The sequence below is a fragment of the Apostichopus japonicus genome, chromosome 9 (genome assembly GCF_037975245.1).
Source record: "Apostichopus japonicus isolate 1M-3 chromosome 9, ASM3797524v1, whole genome shotgun sequence".
Lineage (NCBI taxonomy): Eukaryota > Metazoa > Echinodermata > Holothuroidea > Aspidochirotida > Stichopodidae > Apostichopus > Apostichopus japonicus.
The window spans coordinates 24,774,492-24,798,576 of NC_092569.1; the positions used below are offsets into that span (position 1 = coordinate 24,774,492).

Here is a 24,085-nt window from a genome sequence, read left to right on the forward strand (position 1 = left end):
TCAAAAGTTATAGGAAGGAATATATAGGTTTTATCTGCTTTCATTGTCAGCGTAGCGAGTTATTGCATATATAGGGTGGTGGTATATATATATAGAGGTGATAAATTCGTAAATAAGTGATCCCTTTCATGTTATTTTACTACTCGCTGATATTACATGACGCAATATCTACTGGTAGACTGATATTTTCTGTTCTGAATCTGTGTGCAAGCGCATTAACCAAATGTGTCCATATATATTTCGAAATACTGACGTAGGATATTATAGCAGGGAATTGTTATGGAACTCCCTGGTGATATCCCAGTTTCAACTAGGTCATATATCTCTAAAGGGAAACGAACCGTATTTTTATTTGGAGTTGGTTGGTTGAGTGGCTGGGTATGCTGGATGGCTGGTTGTCTGCGTCGGGATGGGGTGGGAGATTAGGGGTGGGGGGAGATTAGGGGTGGAGGGGACAAGGTGATCGAGGTTCGTGCAATTTATATCACACTGTAAATTTTAATTAGTCATATACACATGCCAAAATGGTCAAATGACTAATTTTGCATTAGTCAGAATTTTTGACTAATTTCATCAGTCATATGACTAATTAAAATGGCTAAAGACCAATGAAAGTTAGTCATTGTCCAAAATAGTGACGAAGCATAATTAGTCAATGGGAATCACGAAATTTGATTTCAAAGCTTTATTTGTTATTTTTGGTCTTCAAGGTTTTTTGTTATTTACTTACAAACAACTTCCGCGCCACAATATGGATGAATATTAAAAAATTGTTTATAAAATCACCAATAATTAAAAACCCAAGGAATAATGGATATGCTATATAACAATTTTCGGTTAAGTGTAAACTCTAAGACGTCATAGGAAAAATTTCCACAAATTTTTTGGTGAAATTGATAATTACTTATAGCAAAAACTTAATTAGGTTAAGGCGATATTCCAGCACCGGTAATAAAACGTCTTCGTCATTTGACTAATTTAGAATTCACAAATGACGTCAGATATACGTAGCCGCGCGTGCGCACTCTGCAGGCGCCAGGCCTCTAGCTCTCGATGATTCCGACGCCATATTTGATACTGCAGTAAGAAATTCTGGAGCCGAGAAAACGTCTGCAGTCGCAAGGTGGGTGTATCTTATAACTTTACTAAATTGTGATTTAATTGGAAGTTATTCTTTATTTAGTATTTTTAGAATAGATAGTTAAATTGATGACAAGTAAATTACCAGTTTTAGTTCTGCTTAGCAACAACGAACGTTCGTCGTTCTAGCCTAACGTTATGCCATATGCATGATACGTGCAGGATACCTCATACTCATAGGCCTAACGTGATTCAATAGGCTATGATGTGCACACAAAGTTATCTTTGTTTATTTTTAAATGTTAACCTGAGTAGGGCTAAGCTTATTTACTGTTCAAATCGATGAAATTGTCAGACTGAAAGTAACGGTGAACAGCATTATAACTACGGTGGTCGGCACTGGGCGGGCCCGACTAGCACGGAGGATTTTCGCCCACCACTCCGGATGAAAAACACTGCTTCCGACCGGCACTAATTTCACATAAAAAACTGCTTAAAACGTAACTATTTGTGAATAAAAGTGTTACTTGCATTAATATTTCCGTCCTTAATCGTGTTTTATTTGCAATTGTACAAGAATCATGTTTTGCAAGGACAATTTTCCTGAATGTTTGAGATTTAAAAATCTAAAAAAACTGAAACCAAATCACAATCTAACTTCTTGTACACGTGCACATTAGCGTGAACCAGAGCCTAAACATACAGGAAGGCTATAATCCTACTTATGGAGAACAGGACCTAAACTTCCTAGCTAGGTGGAAAAAAATCGGTTTGCTGTAGGGCAATTTTCGCACTCCAGCGGATCTGTACTTTTTTTTAGCCAGCTAGATGGTGAACATCCCTTTTCATATCATGTATCACTGGATTGGGGGTTTACAGCATTTGGTCAAGTTTTCTCGAAAGGGTGTATTACAATAACGTTTCTGGAAAAGTTTGTCCAGTACACGTGTCATGATCATACCGGGGCTGAGCTATACAGCAGCTTGAAGGTCGTCTGCCTCATACACTGCAATACGATGTGGTGAATTGAACTGAAACTGATTCGCAAATAAGCTTACATAAAATTTTCACCGAATAGTCACTTAAATCTCTAACCCTATGGCAGCCTAACAACACACTAAGTCAATGGGGGAAATCAAGCCTAACCATATGTTTATTCGCTGAACCTGTGACGCAGTAGGCTGGCACTAAAATTATCCATAGTTTAGAGGGCTGTACTACTATTATGCAGATATTAACGTTACGGTCAATGGTCTTTGTAGTTAGCATATATGTGTGGCGTAGCTTAATTGTTTTGTTTGACTTTTGGAATGTCAACATGGGTTTTCTGTAGTTCTTGGGGGCATATTTTTAATGCAAATGGCTAATTCCCATTTTCAATTGTAGTTGCGTACCACTCGTTGAACAAGGCTAACAATGTACAAGGCGCAGGTAAAGGCTATACTTATGTGCTGTTTTTATCAGACTTTCGAGTAGCCCATTGTCACAATCATTGATAAGTGACTAAGAAATTTTATTTATTTCCAACAGGTATGCAAAGAAGAGGGCATCCATGATTTGTTTATAGCTCCATGGTTGTAGGAAGGTCTCATGAAGTATAGCAAATCTGTACTACTTAAGGTGCGCCAGTTGATGAAGAGAAAGGATGAGGTCTTTTCCTGGGCAGTTGATGAGATGCAAGGGCAACGAGATGAGCAGAGTAAGAAGGGTACATTCTATTATTTGGTTATTTATTAATATTCAGTGAGGAAGTGTTGAATGACTTATCTGTTTGATTTAATAGAGCCCAAGTCGGGAATGGTTTAAAGATTCAGGTAACATGGAATTAGAGGAGGGACTTAACCTTAGATGTAATGTTGCACAGTAAACCAGTATTTGAAAAAAATATTTGTAATTACCAGTTCAAGCAAGGTATGATACCACAAAAATGAAAGGACCGAAGTACCATCAGTGGCTATACTTATGAAATAGTGTAACTGGTGATAGCATGTATTACACATACCCTATATCACATAGTTCTGAAGACAAAGTAAAGTATGTTGCTTATTTATCTTTTTTTGGGAACCCAAGTATTTCTGTGAAAACACTGTATTATCGGGTGCCATTTTTGTCAGTACAACTAGTACTTGTTTTCAACAGTACCATGCAATTTCACTCAGATGGGTTCATCAGCACGAAAGCAAGCATCAAATAGTGGATCCTAAATAATTGAAGCAAACATTTTGCCTGTCATGTTTATGACACACATGTGTATGATTGCTTGTGTGGTGCTTCCCGGGTCAGTACTAAAAAGGAATCCTGATCAATGAAGGGAGACTATTTTGCTGTCATTTTGTACAGGTTATATCAGCAGAGCTCTGACAAGGTTTATAATAGTTACATTGTTATGAATTGCAATAAAGTCCTGGTGAGAAGGAGCCATGTTATGAATTCGTATGAAGTCCACGAAGCAGCTATCCTGAGGTTTGTCCGATTTAACAAGAACACAAGGTGCTGCAGAACAATAAAGACGAAGCGTTATTCAGAAACATTAAAATTTCAATGTATAAGAGAAGTAACCGACTTTATATGGGTATCATTGTCATTGTACACATCTAATTATAATTCTTATTTATTTTGTCAACAGATGCCACTGCTGTTGCTGCTGTGCTTGGTATTCCATTGTTGTTGAAGGAGAAAATAAAAAGCTTCCTGATATTTGCTGATGAAAGTGTAAGGACATATTAACCCTTCAAGTCTCATGGGATCTTGTCATAATTGATTTGCAAGTGCACTTTTCAAAAAATTAAAACTAGACGTTACCATTTCGCTACGTTACAGGACTGTTGGTGTCATTCGAAAGAGCTAATCTTTTTTCAGAAAATGACACTTTTTTATTGGGGGGGGGGGGATATTGAATACTGCCCTCCACCACACAAGGGCAGTCCGGACAAAGGGGAAAAAGTTCCCCTTTACAGTGTTGGATATATATATATATATATATATATATATATATATATATATATATATATATATATATATATATATATATATATATATATATATATATATTTCACTTGGGAACAATGGCAGTTTTTTGACAAAATATGAATGAAAATTAGACAAAATTGGCATAAACTCCAACTCGAAATTTTGAAAAACAAGTCTCTAGGATCAAGGGCATGTAGTGTGGGGGAAACTTCTGCCAGCCATGTTAAGTCCGCCATTCAGTGGGGTGGGGTGCTGGGGAACTGTATGAGGTTCTTGTTGTATTCGCCATTGTGTGCCCTTTTTCAACACAAAGTGCCCCTTTTGTGGGGATTTGTCCCCTGCCCTATTCCCATGTAGGCGTCCCTGTTTGTACAATCTTTTACCAAAATAATATATGTGGATGCCTTTATGATCTGTAGTTAGCTCCTAATGTTTTTATTAGTGATATATATGGTCAATTCCATTTAAACTTAGCATGGTGGTGTTGGTATAACATTTGCCATTTTAATTTGTTCAGATTAATTTTCATGAGTGGACAGGGACAGCAATGAATTTCCTACAAAACGCTTGTAAATCTCATGAGAAATAATGTGATGGGTGTTAAACCAAAATTAATAGCCAGTTTGAATTTCATCTTGAAAGCAAATGTTTTTTCATGGTATTTGGAAACAACAGTTGGCACTCACTGAAGGTGAAGAGTTGGTCTCTGAAAATGTAGGCCATGTGACCATACCTTTGACGCATAAGGAACAGCTGTGCAAAAATATGACCTGTAAAACTGTTCATAATCTAAGCACATTAGTATTATAAATTTCTTATCAATATATGTGTGGAGTGAATGGTTTTGGCAGATTGTTTTGTGATTTTATTGTTACTTTTGAATTGTCCAGGGTTAGTGTTAGAACTAATTTTTAACAGAGAAAACAAATTTTCCAAACTTAAATGCAGCTTGATTGGTTGGGATTTATTTTACTTGTCGTGAAACTGCATGCAGCTAGACAACAGCCATTTTGCTTAAAATCACACTTGAATGGGAATTTAAAAAAGTGGTGTAGAAAGCCAAATTATTTCAGGTTCAAGTAGGGTGACTAAAAGCCACATTGATACCAATCATCACCTGTACCATACCATGTAAAATTTTATGGTGTATTTTCTTGCTTATAGAATGAAGACCCCCAAGCCTCTACATCAGGGGAAATGGTGCCACTTATGGAGAATCAACCTGCTTTACAATATTTGTTGATGGGGAAGAAGTTGGATCTTGCAGTCTGCTGATTTCGGATTTGTCTTCATACATTGCATCGTTTTACGTTTTCGACTTAGCTTACCCCACTATTTGAAAGAAGACCATGGTATTCATTCAGAAAATCATCTTAAGCATTAATGACAATTTTAAGTTAGACCTTTCCATTTTAAGTGTGTTGGAGAGGGTTAATCAAAACCTCTAGGTGTAAAAACAAGAATAGACCTCTGACCGTTGTCGTTTGTCTGCTGTTAAAACGAAATTATCATACTTTTAAACTAGTTGATACTTAAAATGTAATTCATAATAAGATTTAAATATTTATCCCTCTACATCAAGGGAAATGGTCCCACTTGTGCAGAATAAACCCACTTTACAATATTTGATGGGGAAGAAGTTGGCTCTAGCAGTTGGTTGATTTCAGCTCTGTCAGCATACATAGCATACATAGCATCATACTATGTTTTCAACTTGGCTTATCCCACTGTTTGTAAGAAGACCATGGTCTTCATCCAGAAAATCATTCAGTATTTTCTGGTCAACTTCACACTTGTTGTGTAGCAGTACACTTTAAAGCAAGGATTTGAGTCATGACATGACATGTTTTTAATAGAACTTTGACTTTTCAGTTCTTATTAAACTGTATTTGTCCATTATGTATGAGTGGACATACTGCTGTGTAATTTTTATATCAATATATTGTATTTTCAATCCTCTCACACAATTTGGTGATTGGGACAGCCATTTGGGACCAACTTGTTTATAATATTTGCATCCCTTGAAACAGTTCTCTGAAAATATTGGCTTAATCTGACAAAGTTTTTTTTAATGATTGAAGCATGGGAGAAATATCACCCCATTCTAGCTGTAACACTCCTATTGAGGCTTTTCATGTATGCTTTTCAAGATATCTTATAGCAATAAATGAGTCTGGTAAAATAAAGCCATGATTTCTGTATTTTTTATTCAAACATACCTTTTCAACCTTGCAATAGGATTTCCTTCATTTACCCCACAAGATTGCCCAATTTGTTTTTTTTTCTGGGAGGGGGGGGGGGGGTCGGATTGTATTAGCAAGAGCCAGCAGGAACCCTGAGTGAAACTCACAGATTTTATGCACACGAAGATCTCCACACAAACTGGAGGCCCAAAACATCCGCTAAAGTGAAATCAAAATCGTGATGGATGGCGCATTAGTCTGATGACTATTGAATAACAGGTCAAGTGCTGTGCAGGACTAATTTTGGAAGTCACCAGACTAAATGAATGGTCATATGACTATGATATATTAGTCACTTGACTAGTTTAGCTAATTAGTCATACGACTAATCTTTGCTGGTTAGTCATTTGACTAATTTTAATTAGGCGTACGAAGCACTGTGCAGGACTAATTTTAATTAGTCAATTTGACTAACTTAGATTAACAGTGCACGAACGATTGTTAATATACTTAATTTAATTCTGAAAGTGACGACAAACCAAACTCTAGAGCAGGCATTTCTCGTCCTCCATCACTTTGGTTATATGCCACTGCCTTTCTCATCTTGCTAATATAATGAGTGTTCTAATGATCTCTTGACACCAGTGTACATAAACACATAGGTACGCAGGTCTGCCTATGTATAACTATCCATTCACTATAAAAGGGGGCGTGGCGATGGGTTTGTTACTACTAGCAAACTAACCAATAGGCGTGATTATTGATGTTAGGCCTTGCTATACTTCTTCGCTTATAACACATTAGTATATGTATCATCATTATAGGTGCTTTAGGATTATATGTTATATATATATATATGTATATGCCTATATATGTTATATATATATGCCTATATATATAGGCCTATATGCCTATATATAGGCCTATATATAGGCCTATATATATATATATAGCTTCGGCTTTAGGAATCACAAATGACTTCGAGTTAGTTAGAATCATGTTTGATCTCTAGAGTAAGGCAAATATGTCACCAAACAGAACTAGTATTGTTCGATACAGGTGACAAACGCCTACAGTGGAATTACGACCTTCCTTACCGGTTTCGAACCTCCGGAAATACAATCAGCGTCCATAGCCTAGTGGTTAGGGTGTCCGCATATAAAGCGGGAGGCCCGGGTTCGGGCGTGGGTATAGTGGAGGGCATGGGATGAAGGAGGAGGAATGACGGTGTGGCTAATGATGGGGTGGGGACTGGAGGAGATTGTTGTGGAATTTGAAGAGTTTGGGTAAAGAAGAGGTCGGGTGGTGAAGGGGTCGGGACTGATGGGACGGGGAGTGAGGGGGCGGGGAGTGAGGGGGATAGGAGTGAGGAAGCGAGGAGTGAAAGGGCGGGGAGGAGAGTAGATCGCATCCGCAAAACAGACGTTGCGTTTAGAGTGGAACTTTAAGCCACACAAATAAATGAAACCGTCAGAAAATATGAAAGCCTAATTCGTGTCGAAATCTGGGTAGAAGTTGTTCTTGCCATCGCAAAAATATTACACGTTTAAATTGATTGTGCAATTTTTGGACTCGCGTTCGATAAAGTTCTTGTTTTCAACTAATTTGACTGACACATGTACTTTGTAGAGATGAAAGCTGATGTCAAAAGGTGATAATTTTGTTGATCATTCCTTTCAGAATGATCCAACTCGAGCAAGTGCTTTTACGATCGATTAAAATATCAAGCAAGACGTAATGTTTTGATCTTAATTCGATAAAACGGCGGTTGCCGACAGATTGTTTCGTCAAGAAAACTGTCTAATCAGGACGAAAGTACCACGCAGTAACGATGGCTAGGCCCTATAGCCCAAGGCAGTATTTTCAAGCCGTAGGTGAGAGCCTATAGTCAAGTCTTCAGAATCTGTCAAAGATGGAATAATCCTGACACCAATATCTTGTTTATCGATAGATAATATGAGGGGAAGAGTTGCTTGTGTTCATCGCTCTCCTCAAGCAGGGAGCTGTTTATAAAACATTCTCGCTGCTTTCAACCTTGTCCCCTTGTGAGGTCGCGCTACAGCTTGGTTTGGTCTTCTTCAATTACACATTGTTATCGTTATATGAGCCAGGTCTATTGTTATTGTTTTGGTGGTTGATCTAAAATGCGGATAGCATAGTCACCCTCCGCGCCACTTTTAAGATGTGGCATTTATTACATCATTATACGAGGTGTGCAATGTTAGGCAACACACGGAGTAATTCTTTCATGTGAAAGTTTTTTTTCACCAGCATGCATGCTCATGTCAATTCTTTAGCAGCAATGGGCCCACAGCAATTTGAATGTACATTAACGTAAGCAATGTAATTTTATTGGTGACTATGTTATACAAAAGTATAGCAATGTATATTATTATGTACATTATTCAACTAACATAATTTATCAGGAAGGTATAGGGCACTGCAGAATATATCTTGCATTCATTATAAGTCACATGTACCTGCCGCCAGCTGGCGGCGGAGCAGGGGGTGGGGGGGGGCAGCCCACCGTCCCTCAGTGTTGTGGAAAGCCGTTAAAAAGAGTCCCTTTTCATAAATTAGAGGTGCCACATTTTTTTAAATACGTTTCTTTGGCAAGTTAAAATGTGCCCTTGCGTTATGAAACATCGATCCATTTTGCTTAAACATAAAAAATAAATTATAATTGAAAGAATTGCCCTCTTGTTGAAAAACAAAATAGAACTTTGTTCTTACGAAATGCACCAACAGTGGATCCATTTTGGCTTAAAAACATTTGGTTTTGATCTTAAAAATGAAATTCAAATATCTATTTGGCTTGGCTCCGAATTTGTGATGTTACTCCTCCCACCACTCCCCCTCCCCCTTCCCAGGTTGAACCCACTCTATCACCCTGCTTGTTGCTTCAGTAATGGACCATCCTTCATCATTCGTGCCTGTGTTAGCCTATCTGTAAGATATTGAATGTTCTAGCCATGTATAAATTGGCCAACGTGGGGTAACTATTCAAATGCAACTAAACATACCTGGGCAACATTTTCTGAATCTCCGCAAAACAGTCCCCTGCAGATCATGCAAAAAAAAAAGCCATTAGTTTGTAAATGAAATTCATGTTTTATTCTGTCGTACAAGTTGATTTTACTTTATGCAATAACATTTTCCCTCCTACACGTAATATTTGATTCTGCCATGGTAACGTGGTTTTTTAAACGCTTAAGGCATGCTTGCATATTTTCTTTTTGTCATCTTTTAATGTACGGCTCGAGGCGGTCTTAACCTTTCTTTAAAATCAAACAATACCAACCCATCAATCAGAGGTTTAGTGGGAAACGAATTATTGTTATGATTCTCATATTTCTGGGCATATTTGTTTCTATCTAAAAAAAATAACAACGGATTCATTTTCCAAAAATGGAGAAGAAAATGACGTGTTAATTGATTAGCGAGGAATGGAGAGAAAGAAGAGTAGAGAAATAGGTGGAAATAGAGAGAGAGAAGGTGGAGAAAGAGAGAGGGAGGTGGGCGGAGAGAGGGAGGGAGGGAGGGAGGGGTGGCAGTGGCGCAACGATGAGCCTGGGGCCCCGGCTCATGGCCCAAAGGGGCCCCTATCAGGAGGTCCAAGCAAGCGCGTCCGCAGAAATGTTGACAAGTGGGGGGGGGGGGGGATCATTGGGTCATGTAGGTGTATCACACTATACTTGATACTATCTAAGCGGAGCGCCACAATCGGTTGGCACAGAGCGTAGCACGACTTTTATTGCCAAAAAATACTCCAAGATCGTCGGAAAAGACACTTCCCGGGCATTTCAAGTTGCATTTACACACATCGGTTATTTGAGATCTCATGTCTTAAGATTTTGACTTCAATAATTTCAGTAATGCATCAGAATAGCGGAGGGGGGGGGGGGGCCTTTTGGTCGGGATCCCCTGCTCAGCACGGTTCAAGCCAATAGGAGTTACGCTACTGGGGGTGGGTGGCGAGAGAGGGAGGGGGGGGTGTTAGGAGAGATTTCCTCCTACTACTTTCTAGAGCAGTTGTAAAGATGCTCGTTTGAGTCTTAAATGGGCCTTGTTCGTAAATCAGTAAGTCGTACATTACCTGATACCAATAGAGACATATTCTAGAATGTTGTTGCTATGCAAGTTTAGATGTCTGAAGGTTTTCTGAAAGTCAAAATCTTCACTCAGCGTCCTGAGGGCGAACACTTTACTGTTTTTTTGGTGTGGAAAATTGCATAGTCTGTATGTTTATGTTGCCAAGTCATTGTAAAAGTTGAAGATCAAGACGACTGATTTGGTTAGTCGAGATGTGAAAAAGAGGGGTGTTTTGGACCATACAAATGTACTTTTCTTTTCATCAAGTGCATAAAGAGACAATAATAAAAACGTGAACTTTTTCTGATAAGGTCTACTGGAGTTCATTGCAGGTTGTATCCTGTGAAAAGCTGTGATATATAAAGTTGACTTTTGACACACGTAGGCCTACGTGTCGTCTATATATGCTGAGTGCACCTTCAACTGAATAGACTGCACGGCACGATTCTCCTGAGCAGGATTTCAAAAGTTAACAAAGTTAACACTCTTGATGATCTCAACCCCCCAGAAGCCCCTGGCACCCCCCCTTTGAGAATATGACTTAATTTATTGGTTCTGGAATTTTAAATGAAACAAAATTTATTTTTACCTCTCAGTGTTGAAGGTCCTCTAAGTTAATACACATAAGATTGTTCGCTGTTAACACTGAATTGTTATAAAATCTCGCTAAACTAAACTAAATGCATATCACGTGATAATTGTCTGTGAGCTAACGCATGTCAGCTCACGTGTTATGTTTGATAAGAACAACAACTGGGAGTACTTCAAATATTAATGTCCCTCAAAGGATTGGCAAAACTTGGAATGCAGTTTCAAAAATAGAAGTTTTAATTCTAATTTGGAGAAAAAATATTTAATCTTTATACAAGGCCGTCGAGAAGGCCGTCGAGAACTCGGGAACAGGTCAGTTGTCACTCTAATTATGCCTCTTTTATAAACTTTTAAACCAACAAGATTCCAATGGATGTAAATCACACACTAGAAAACAGTTGTAAGCCTTGAGAATGGTAGATTTGGAAGGCAGATGTAGTAGGTGTTATGTGGGGGCGCAGTGCTTAAATGTTACCAACTGTTGTAGACTAGGTAGAATTAGTGCAGAAGTAGAATGGAGGCAGGTAATCTATCGTCGTTCGTAAACCCCCAAACCAGTAAGTTTTGTGGATTATGCCTCTTTCATAGATTCATAGTACATTTTTTAGGCGTATAGGAAGAAATTTTCCTGAAAATGAGAATGTAGAATTTACGGCCTGTTCCCTCACCTCTTCGCCATTGCCCCACCCCACCCCCTCCCTCCCATAACCTCTCGCCAGACCTGCCTCTGTGGCTTACTGGAATGCTGATCAGTTCACCAAATTATGTGGGAATTTCCCATTTCTGAGAGGTTTAATTACTGCATAGTAGTTTGTTATGGTTTGTCTATACAATAAGCAACATTAAAGAAAACCATTAAACTTGAACGGTCACTGCAATCCAAATTGTCTGTTTAGATTTTAAATTCGCTTTCATTACACTTGATGAGTTTATATATTGAATCCAAACGGTGAAAGGAACTATGCATAATCGACGAAGGTGGGTTTTGGAATAGATAAACGAAAGTAAAAATAATTTATCCGGTAATAAAAGGAGAAAAACTTATTAAAAAAATAAAGTGACAGGCAATAAACGTCATCTTTCCGGTTTCATCGATTTAATCTATACTCTTTTATTTTGAACATGAAGACTATCAAAAGAACGAGTTTATAAGAAAACAAATATATATGCTATTCACGGAAGAAATAGAAGGAACATCGCAGTGTGATGACTAAAAACACATTGCACCCAACATAACCTTTCTGAGGAGATGTCAAAAAAAAAAAGGTGCAAGACAGTGTAAACTGGAAAATTACCTGTGGTAGATTAACTAAACGACTGCATTTAGTCTATACGTCATCCGTTCATATTATTCATCGATATATTTATGTAATTTGATAAGATATATAACCTATACTGTACTCCTAGGTTACCCATACATATCAGAGTTATTTCAAATATTGAATACAACGGGCCTTTACTCTCTTACTCACGCGTTTTGAATGTGTAATTTATCTGGTCTCCTCCCTCCTGTACTGAAACAGGAATACGACATTACCATTTTCCACACTTAGTATTAAATAGTAGTAAGTTTGGAAAATTGAACATTTTCACGATAAGTTTTACACGGTTATAAGCCTAGTGCATATTGTCAAAACGTGCATTTACAATGATTGTTTTACGATGATTTCGCAATTTGTTCATTGTATAATCAATGTGATGTCTCTCTTACGCTTCCGTAGTTGTATGGCATGTACGTATTGCGTCAACTCGCATGAGAACATTTTCAACTTTGATTTTGGTTCGATTTGTTTGATTTTTGTGATTTCTTGCCAAACGTAACATGGATGTATGCAAAATTCTTGTGTGACAACTTGGCTGATAAACAATTTAACTCGAGAAACAATGTGGTTGCACTTGATAGTTCGCATGTATATCCACATTAATATAATGAGTACAAGCAAGGTATGAGACGTCAAAGTCAGAAAATCTTGTAAACATGATAACTTGACAAATACAATAGCGTGGATAAACTTCGGAATTGTCATATAAATTCACCTTAGTAAGGACATGAACAATTTTGTTAGTCTTAGAGGTACAAAAGTCACTTGAAATCAAACAGGAGGGCAAAGTCTTTTAAACAGGACAACACCACAGTAAATAATGGATGAACTGCACACATGTAATGTATACCTTTGTTGGGTGAGGTAATTGTTGTATGGAGCTAACAATGGGTCAAAATGTCTCACAGACATCGCTCTAGCTATACGTCCCTCGATTATCCCAAACCTCTGGTCTTACCTTGCTTCGGGCTTTCCTCAAGTTCTTGTACTATTCAGTTCCCTGTGGACACTTTGATTTCCTCACTTCTGCTCCAGATATCTTTTCTCACCAACTTTACTGCTTTATTATTTGAAAACAGGAAGGCGTTTCTCAGTGTGACGAATCTTTACACAACTTGAGTTATTTTTACACTCTTTTTAACAAAGTTGACCATAGATTAAACTATACATGCACTCGGAAATCATTTACTTGAGTTGAGGAAGTTAAATCCCCACATTATACACAAACCATAACAATGACAAGCCTTTTATCATTTTATTTTTATTAGGGACTTCTACTTGACCTACGAGAAAAGGACTTTACTTCCCCTGCATGAGCCTGCAGGAAAGATTTTTTTGCCCCCCCCCCCTCGTTCTTCAGCAATACTTGGCAGTGGATATAAAATTAAGCATTTTCAAAGCGGGTCGATAGAATAGAAAAGAAACCTTTCACATACAGGGGCTAGAGAAGAAACAATGAACTTGCAAGACAATGTGCATTTATTAAGATGTAGATAAATCTTCCGCCATGTAACATGACGTCACCTTCCTAAACCAATAGGAAGCTTGGTATTGTCTTTCAGTGATTGTATTGGGCAATTGTCAATTATCATAATTTATGTTTCTTGCATGTGTTTTAAAGAGCACTCAGATATGGTTTGCTTGAATGTAAAGGGTCCGGCTTCAGTATGTAGGTATGCGGTTGGTAAGAGAGATATAGAGATGGGAGGGTGGGGGGGGGGGGGGTAAAATAACAACACCTGGACCATTGAAAATTTATAAATTGATAAATCTGAAGAATATTAAGAGCGATCGTGAGTCTCAAGTCGTTACATTTTGAGTTAAGTTTGAGACTAGAATCATGATAAACCTGAAATATTGTGTATTTATTAACGCTTTATTTATTTTAGGTCGTGGTAGTTAATATTATGATCAGGTTACCCTTGCCTTCACATGCTTATTCCTTTCCAAGTTTATGCACACTTCGTTCAAAGACCACATGGTCGCTTATCAACCGTGATATTAGTTTCGGAAATTAAAAAATATGACGGTGTGTACCGACAATGTTAAACTTGATGAACTCTACCCCTAATTTTCCTTCAAGCCCCGCAGCGCCATCTTGGTCCAGTAATTGGAATGCGGTTTGACCCTGTGACTTTACCCCTGGGGGAGATGGGATCCACATGATGAATTTTAATTCTATATTTTTTATTTTGGACTGGTGTTGCAAAAAAAAAATGTGTTGTGGGAGTTTTTTGGGACCGACAGACTGTAACGTTACTATGTGTGTATTATAAGGATACTACCTGTAGATTGTATTTGGGTATAACGTCATCAATGTTACCTTATGATACAGCATGCACGTATATTGAGAAACCTGGGTTCACCGGACATATTCGGGACCGGGCGTTGTACGGAAAAACAAATAAAACACCAGGATAATACAGAGTCTATTTATGGCATTCTGTAAACCGTGTGTATATGTATGTATGTGTGTTTGTGTGTGCATCAGTGTTACACCCTATATCCTCGGAATATGTTATCAGGGGAAGGGTATGTTGACAAATGTCAAACTTGGTATACGTGGCTTACACGTAATAAGTGTAATGGTAACCTGGGTGACATTTGTGTATGACTTGTAACAAGACGACATGTTTTGGTTAAGGTCAAAGGTCATGTAAGGTCAATGTAGGTCATAATCAGATGACCTTGGAAACCAAGAAGACGATCCTTCATAAATGATATAGGCCTACTTGGAAAACTTGGCATTAATGGACACAAAGTCGCTCATGTTTTGGTTTGGGGTGGGGGGTGGGGTTGGGGAGAGGGGTTTTTAAAAAGTGAAAACCTTAAAAGCATTGTCTCGGAAACCATACATTGAAGCAGGGACCTTTTCTCCCAATGATTGGAGAAACGGATCTTAAATGTTCTAGCCTATGGGTTGGCCTTATGAAGAGGTGAAAGGTCATTTGAGGTCAATACGGGACGAACCTGAAATCCATGTAAACTCGTTATCCAAAAGGGGAGCACTGGCAAAGATAATGCCATGGCGTGCGATTTTCATTTAAAGTATCAATGTGTGTTTGCCATATTTTAACTTCGACCTTTCCAGCTTACTGCCCTTAAAAGCTCAGTGACAATAACACTGTTCTATGCAATTTTCATATTAATAATCATTATCATTATTGACCGTTCTATGCAATTTTCATATTAATAATCATAATTATTATTGAGTTATTTGTCTTTAAACATATTGAGCTGAATAAAATTCGCCAGATCTGTTAACGAGTCCGTAGGATTTACGAACTTCACTCAAAATTTGCGAAACCCGTCCAACAGATCATGCGCCAATCAAATCTATCTGTTTTTTACGACCGTTAAGCAAAGGACTTACGAGTGGACAATACGAGTATAAATAGGTTACATTTTGTGTAATGAACATGCTGATATGGGCGGGTGCAGTGGTTTTACGGTAAATCGTTCGCACCATAAGGGCAACAGAAAATCAATTTCTTTCTTTCGATTGCGACAGCTTTTCTCCGTTAAACCCACCTGGTCAGAGTGCATTTAGAGAATAAGAAACATTGAATCTTCTTCGGAATTTTGTTTCCGAAATTCATCAGCAAACACGTATTGAGACTCTAACAACTATCAGATCGCAAATTGTTATTAGCCTAGTGAGTCGCATTTCATCTGACGTCAGCAGAGGTCAAATTGTGAAACCTTATAGCGCTACTTGTCGGAATATTGTCGTGGACAAAGTTTCCATTTGCAAGGTGAAGTGCATTTAACTGGTTTTTAACGTTTCCACACTTAGCTACAAGTATACCAAATGTTTATAAATGGTGTTAAGGTATTAAGCTGTTCTAGTACGGCGAAAACCAATGGGAGGGTAGTCCGTTAAGTGTTACGGAGGGTAAGGGGTGGGGTAGGGGAGAAGGAGGTGGGAGGGCAATACCCAGATACCTCCCAGCAAAGTAGGTTCTCAGCTAAGCAAGGTTTCCAAAGACTCAAAATTCGCAGAATAGACTAAAATGTTTTCAAAGGAATTTTTGGAGTTATTATTTGACAACCCTGATTGTCTGTTTAATATCGATATAGTCTGGAAACGGATAACGGTCCAAGGATTGGAGAAAAATGTCACGTTTTCTGGACATTTGGAAAATTGAAACAAACATAAGTTCTCCATGACTAGGTATGTATATACCCAAGGGCGTTGACCCATAGTCGTGCAAACCGCCCGACTGAAATTCAATTACATTCTAATCGTCAGTAGATCAGTTCGAAAAACGAAAAGATGTACACGGTGGCGTGAACAAAATGACGGAATGTCATAGAATACCATCATAAACTCAACTCTCAATTCTTGAATTTCTTGTTGAAGTTCTTACAAAAGTTGTGATTTCAAATAAATTTGATCGCTAGGTTCAAATAATTGGAGAAACTTTACGCTCTTTTACAGGACATATAAGGCCATGTTTGATATGAATATTGTCCTAAAGAGTAATCCAAAGAGGTTCTGACGTCATCATCTAGGGGAGAAGTGATTCCATAAACGTACGATACTCAGTGATGTGAACAGGATTTCTACTAATTAGGAGATGGGGAGGGGGGGGGGGGAGGGGGAGGGCGTCTTGGTAGTAGGTAATGGCTAGTGAACATATACAGTAATTGAGTATCTTCAATCAACGTACACAAATATTAATTGTCTAAGCTACAATGGAGGAATAGACAGATACATATACATTGCGATGTCGGTGTCTGTATCATTTGCCTAGTTATACATTGATAATGTCCATTAGCCTATACGTTATACATGTACTGTATTACGTTAACATGCATGTATCACTTGCAATGTGTGTTCGTGATTACGTTGCTTCAAACTTCAGTCTGAATGATATTGACGGAATTATGAAACGATTATGGTAATGAAATAAATAAACATTTGCAATCTCTGTGCAAATAAATTAATATGTTGTAAAAATAATAATGAGGTCTAAACTTCAAATATTTATAGCCTATATATATTTATATATATGTGTGTGTATTATTAAGTCTACATATATAGTCATATAATGACAAAGAGCAGAACATAAAATTCTAGTTTTCCTATGTCTGGAAAACTCCAACGACCCACCGAAAATGTTTCACGACCGACCTTTTGGGATTGGGCCCCATAGTTCTTGGACCATAATTCTAAGCGATACGTCCATGTTGATGAGAATATTGTTAACTGATATGCGGCTTATGTAAGCATATTAGTTACTGTTGTAACATGGCACAAAATTCATTCAAGTTCATTAAAATGTATCAGTGTACACAATTTGATACATTTTGATAATAGCATCATTGTATTTGGTGAGCCCTTGACGTGCCGTATACAGGACATATTAAATTTCATCAAACAATGATGAATGTTCCGTCAGATATATATACATGTTGAACATGAATATGTTAAAACCGATGATCGTATTACTATAGCATCAGCAACATATATGGTTACAGTATACAGGTTGATATCCGTTTATATTATGGACATATCCTTTAGGACAAAATCATGGACATATCCTTCACGACATAATTGGAATGAGTCTTTGTGTGTTTCATAATGTATGTATTTGTACGTATTTCAGATCCTCCTGCAAGCAGGAGCTCGCGAAAAAGCCTCATTGGCTTATCAAAGCCGCAAGCTGACCGAAGTCAGTCTCTTAGATTCATATTTAACGTCCGTGATTATGAATTGTCAATTGTCAACAACTCTGTAACTGGACGACATACATTAATCTTGGAGTGACTCGAACCGGGGACCTTATGATTGGAAGGCACCGGCGTTAACCACTGAAGTAACACTCCACTAAATGAGATGGTATAATAACACTCTACTATAATAGAGATGGGATTGTCAAATTTTTCTGCAGTAATTTGGACTACTGTGCAAGTCTTGACTTTCTCGACTTGGCAGCCGCCATGACTCATAAGTACCCAAGTTACAAGCCATAACATGTGTCGTCTACATATACACACAGAGCCATGCTTATACATTCGCCGTGTTTATAAAGCAAACTTGGGTATATTGTGGTGTCAACCCTGCTTTATCGAACATTATCACATAACCATATTCTTGTTTGCATTTGCTCAAAGATTAACGTTCTTATCACATCGATGTCAACAAATCTGACAGTGTATAGTGTGTTGTTTAAATTTTCTCGTGCAGGTTTCATCATTCATTTACAAAAAAATCCTTGACTTTCTGAAGTTCAGGTTGACAGAGACAAACTTCAAGATCGTTTTTATGCACACACAACAAAACAAAGAGATTAAAGAGAGAGATGAACGACCTCTATATAAACACTTGTTATCCTACAATATAATATTCTTAAATAAACTTGTGTTTGAACGACTGTTCAAGAAGGTTATAAACTGTCAGCGCTTAACAGTTTATTGATTAATAACATACATAGTTAGAGGGGTTATTACCATTCACGTGAAGTATGAAATATCAACAAAGAATGCATGAGAAGTTGAAAGGAACATTCGTAGTTTCATTTTAGTTTCAAGAACAAGAGTGTGAGGTATTTATAATAGATATTATCTGTAGTGAAGAGAAGAATCCCCCCCCCCCCACCAATCCCTTCCACACACTCTCTAGTCACTATCAATGTTGTGCATGCACATTAATAATATGAAACGGTTACCGAAAAGAAAAGATATTCTAAAACAGTAAAACCCTTTTAAAGCAACGTTCAGTGCTTCATTTGAATTCAGTAATAACACTATATGACAGAGACTATAATCAAACTATAACTTAGTGTAAGCTCATTTAAAATTGTTTATAATTAGCTGCGCATCTATATACACTAGTACACATTCGGGAATGGTTGTAAATCAACTAAACTCAGGCCTGACAAGAGGAGAGGGGGGGGGGGGTGTAAACAGGGTGATACAGCACCTGGGACAGGAAGTTACGTATTTGAAACAATATAAACTGTAACGGTATATACACACTTGAAGTAATGGAACGTTACCAAAATGTCTCTTTGTAAACACAGCTTATTTCCAACGACCTAGATATTTTCTATAAGTTAGTATAATAGCGATGCTGGTTTATTAAATTTAAAAAAAAATCATGTTTTTGTTAATATTTTGGTAGGGTTTCATGTATATAAGTAAGATACGTTCGCTTGCGATGAATTTCCTCAGCTTGTTTTATTTCAAAATTAATATTGTTATTTTAATTTCATTTTTAAGTTTTAAGTTTATTTATTGTGAATAACCACAGAATTCGTTAGTCATTGATTCTACGCATATATCAATTGGTTTCTTTCTTTCTTTTTGCAGGTTTGAGAAAGTAAAGACGAAAGAGACCAGAGTGTTTAAAAGACATCAGTTTTGTTACCTTGGCAACGTGGAAAAACCAATTTCTCCACAAGATGTACAGCTGATGCATGTTGTTGCTTCTGTGATTTATTAAAGAGAGCTCACTATATTGGAAAACCCCGATGAAACGTCTAAGAAAGAGAAAAAGAAAATAGAGAAATACTTCCATGGCAATTTAGTCTGGATCAGATTATTGAAATTAACTTCAACCTCTCCTACGGGCCTCCACTCAGCCGAGAGTTAAATTACTGAAACTCCAACAAAAAACAACAGACCAGAGAAAGATAAAACATCTTTCGTCAACATGGAAAAATTAACCATAAATATAATCAAAGTTTTGCTTGGAACTTTAACATTTTGTGTCCTCTTCGTGTTGCCTCCTGTTTATGGAAAGTACTGTGCGAGCAAAGGCTGCTGTCTAGGCAGAGACGATGACTGTAGCTCCATATTTCCAATCCAAGGACCAGAAACTCTTTGCTACTGTGATTCATTTTGTAATCGAACCAACACGGACTGTTGTCCGGATTTCTTCGAGTTTTGTCTTGGAATTAAACCACCTCCGTTACCTCATAGGCATGATGGTAAGTATACATTCATTGCTATTCTTGATCAAATGTATTATTCTTGTTCTCTCCACCCGTCAGCCCCAAACTCTACCTCCCCGAGCCCTAACTAACATTGCTATCAGGCTTGACAAACTTGGAGAGGCTGGTCAGGTGCGGTCAATAATCAACCCAGGGGGACGTGGAGGGGTCCGGGAACATATGGGATGAAGAATAACGTAGTATATTGTCAGTTTCTTAAACATGGACAGTTCAAAATACTATAACGGCATTCTTGTAGTGAACTATTGTTAGATCACAGAAAGCGGTTTCTGACCGAAAATTGAAAATCTACAGATGTATACTCTTCCTCCCTCCTTCACTCCCTCATCCCTCCCTTCCTCACCCCCCCCCCCCCCCTCATCCCTCCCTCATCCCTCAGTCATCACTCCCTCATCCCTCTGAGGAAAATCACCACTAACGCTCTCACCACAATAACCATATGGACCATGAATTGGTCATGGTACAAATGGCTATATATACACGCCGCAAGAGTTACTCTGTGATGTTTCTATATATTTATATAGCGTTGTGCGGATGCACGACATTCCTGCCCTGTCGAATCTATTCGGGATGAATTAAAGTTGAGGCTCGCAGCGGAGTGATACCCTTTAGGTGGTCAGTTGAGAACGTACACGCATATCACAGCATACAGTCATTATCAGAAATGCCAGTTTCAAGTATACAACTGTCAAAATGTATTTTAGGCAAATACTTGATTTAATTGCAGATAAAATTCCAAGCGTATTTTCGTCAATATGAAATACTCTTTGGAACGTGACTGGTCATCTTTGATGACGTCAGCGAATGATGTAGTATTGGGTCTTTTCCAATGGCTCAGCATATCTCTGGAAATGAGAAACGACATCGTGCAAAAAGGCATTACACAAAAACCAATTTGATAAATTATCAAAAAAAAAAATTGTATTACAATTGTATAGCGACTAATATTTCTATCGGCGGCATATTTCTAGGCGTCTATGAAATTATATTTGATACGGCACAAAGTTGTATAGTGCTTTATTTTGTTTAGTACTAATCACAGATCTTCTATTGATATTGGGACACAGTTATGCATGTAGTCATCGCATGATGAAGTAAAATATGTCATCTGACTTTTTCAATGAACTTCATATAGGCCTTCATGTGCTTACAGATGACAATAAAAATACCTATAAGTCATAACGGTTTTGCATGCAAGATTCATATCTGCCCGCAATGCTTATTATAAACGTGTTCCGATAAAACAAGTTTTTCATTAGTTTGTCGCAGACAAAAGGAATCCATGTGGTCGCGATTGTTTGTATATATGTGTATGTGTGCGTTTGTGTAGATTTGCAGGGGTGTCGAGAGCCAGCTTGAGCCCATTTACAACTAAATCACCGGGCCACTTCTTTAAAGTCAGCATAACTAAATCGTACATTCATGAGTGTAAGAAGACAGCATTCTGAAGGACCCGTGATCTGATCCATCGCTACACATACCCCGGGCCACAAAATGGACCCTGGGATCCATAATTGACTCGAAACGAAACAGTCAAAACGTTGTAATATCGAAATGTCTCTCTACAGCAACGGTAGTAATCGGTATTGTACGAAGCGCTCCGGATCCCGGCCCAGCGCGCGAGTTGTTAAAGGCGCTGTGTGTAAACCTCGAAATCTCGAACCGAAGAAGTCGAAAACTCGAAACGAAAAATTCGAAATCTCGAGACCTATAAGTCGAAACATAGAAATCTCGAAAACAAAAAAGTAGATATCTCGAACCAAAAAAGTAGATATCTCGAACCAAAAAGTCGAAACATCGAAACGAAAAAGTCAAAATCTCAAAACGAAAAAGTCGCTATAAACACATTATATTAGGGAATATTGTTCAGCTTGGTTTAAGTTTATACTTACTCTAAAAAGTCTAAAGGAACCCCTTCGAAGAACAGATATAAAAACATTAGTTTAGGGATCATTGTTCAGCTTGGTTAAATTTTATACTTACTGCAAAGGAACTCCTCCGAAGTATTGATCTTAACACATAGTTAAGGGATCATTGTTCGTCCAATTCATCATACAAATTGTTTTTCTATATTATTTCACTGACTCCATATACCACAATAGTGTTAATTGCACGTTAGACTCGGTACGAACTGTCACCCCCCATCGATAGAAGACATAAAGGAATTCATAAAAAAAAAAAATTCCATTAAATATTTTTTCTTCTCCCTTTTCTGGTTCATCATAACAAATTCCTAGAGTTCAATATTAATGTTTACCATATGGGTCATGGAAAATTCTCAAAACACCATAATAATATCATACATAATATATACATACGTTCCAAAGGTCAAAATCATTTGGTCTAATATCAATTTGATTTCCCTGAGGTTTCCATCAAGCCTTGGGCGATATCTTGAAGTTCGAAGATTTCCATCTCATTGATAATTAAACTAACCTTCGAAATCAAATAACGAGCACGCCGAAGTTCATCCATAAACCACCACATCACCGCGCCAAGTTAGAATGGGAATAACATCCAGGCTGCCTGGTTTGAAGTCCAACCTCGTATTCTAGCATAGCTGTCTTAAAGCAAAATGGAGGTTATAAGAGCCTTAACGTTGTCGGAAGTAATTTCCGAGCTATAGGTCTACCTGCAGGCGTAAGAAATCACAGATCTTTGCTATAACCAAGACACATCAATGAACTCTCTCATATCCTCAAACTTAAGAAATAATTCTTGTTTTTAATGAAATGTCATTATGGGAAGCCATTTCAAAAGTTCTCTCCCTCAATACATACAAACTTCCTACTATATACCGCACCCGGCAGGTTCAAAACAGTATTTTGCTTCTATCTGCCAAGTGATTTGATTGGCAGGTTCACGACAATTGAGGAGTGAGTGATTAGCACGATAATTTATCTTTCATCACACGGGGTTCGACGTACTTTTTAAAGGGACAAGACAAATTCAATACGTAATGTCGAAACGAGACTTGAAAAAAAAAAATCATATCGAAATGCTTTTTAAAGTGAAAATATATTTCATAATGGAACCGGATACCTTTCAAAACACCACCATATGGTGGTCTGCCTATTGCTGCATTGTAAATTTACACAGTATTTGTAATGTTATCTACCTAACGTGAAAAATACCATTCAGGATGTCTTTTTTTTTTAGATTTATATTCATGTTATCATTTTGATCAAAGGTGACCTTTAACCTTTGACCCTCAATACTACACCATCACTCTTGTTTCCATTAAAGATGGCTGCTATACTATCAACACTGTCGTCGCAGTGTTTACATGCGATGTGTAATCATGCTAAACATTGGGATGGATGTTGCCAAATAATAGAAAGAATCATTTATAATATAAATAGACTATATTTCAGGAATATTATATTATCATTATTATGGATTGTCCCATGGAAGCACCCAACCTTGTATTTAATGGATACGTACGTTTATTGACCTTTTGACCTTCCCTCGTAAATCGACAACAAACATTGTACATGTGGCTGCTGTGATGAGCTGGGTCACGGTTGATTTCAACTACTACCATACAAGAATCCATGAGGGTGAATTCGTGTACAACATCACGAACACTTGCTAAACAAAACAAACAACAATAATAACAACAACATAATCGCTAAATATAGATCTATAACAGGTGGAACCTACGTGCTCTATGAAATGATACACGCAAACGCCAGGGGATTTGTGCACATGTACATGTGTGTGGGTGTCTGTGTGGGTGTGAATGGGGGTGAATGGGGTAGAGGTGAATAGTGTAAGGGTTGGTGTGTGCAATCGTGTGTACGAGGAGAAGTGGGATGGTCATATTCGGATAAACTGACGATCGGGTACCGCCACAGAAAATTATCCAGAAATGAAATTCGAACTG

General features: G+C 37.8%; 2 protein-coding genes across 7 annotated transcripts in view; both read left to right on the top strand.

Annotated features, from left to right (window-relative positions):
* The window catches only part of LOC139973213 (uncharacterized peptidase C1-like protein F26E4.3), a 70,084-nt gene that overhangs the window by 33,178 nt on the left and 12,821 nt on the right, over window positions 1-24,085 (top strand). For all 3 annotated transcript variants that reach the window (XM_071979740.1, XM_071979739.1, XM_071979741.1), the window contains exon 2: window positions 19,556-20,175. In XM_071979740.1, the coding sequence (XP_071835841.1) occupies window positions 19,899-20,175 (277 nt within the window). In that variant the 5' untranslated portion in view covers window positions 19,556-19,898. The remainder of the gene's footprint in view (window positions 1-19,555; window positions 20,176-24,085) is intronic.
* Window positions 481-6,236, top strand: LOC139974108 (uncharacterized). 4 transcript variants are annotated; one of them, XM_071981027.1, is made up of 4 exons: window positions 481-1,123; window positions 2,611-2,788; window positions 3,707-3,792; window positions 5,215-6,236. In XM_071981027.1, the coding sequence occupies exons 2-4, from the start codon at window positions 2,671-2,673 to the stop codon at window positions 5,323-5,325; spliced, it is 315 nt and encodes a 104-aa protein (XP_071837128.1). In that variant the 5' UTR covers window positions 481-1,123; window positions 2,611-2,670; the 3' UTR covers window positions 5,326-6,236. The 4 variants fall into 4 exon arrangements, with proteins under 4 accessions (XP_071837128.1, XP_071837131.1, XP_071837129.1 ...); XM_071981030.1 differs by having other exon boundaries at window positions 2,611-2,779; XM_071981028.1 differs by lacking the exon at window positions 481-1,123 and adding an exon at window positions 1,153-2,101.

What these genes read in the sequence shown, in the direction of transcription:
- LOC139974108 (XM_071981027.1), top strand. Translation starts at nt 2,671, where the DNA reads ATGAAGTATAGCAAATCTGTACTACTTAAGGTGCGCCAGTTGATGAAG. An exon ending in AGATGAGCAGAGTAAGAAGG is followed by an intron (nt 2,789 to 3,706) that starts GTACATTCTATT and finishes TTTTGTCAACAG; the next exon opens with ATGCCACTGCTGTTGCTGCT. An exon ending in TGATATTTGCTGATGAAAGT is followed by an intron (nt 3,793 to 5,214) that starts GTAAGGACATAT and finishes TCTTGCTTATAG; the next exon opens with AATGAAGACCCCCAAGCCTC.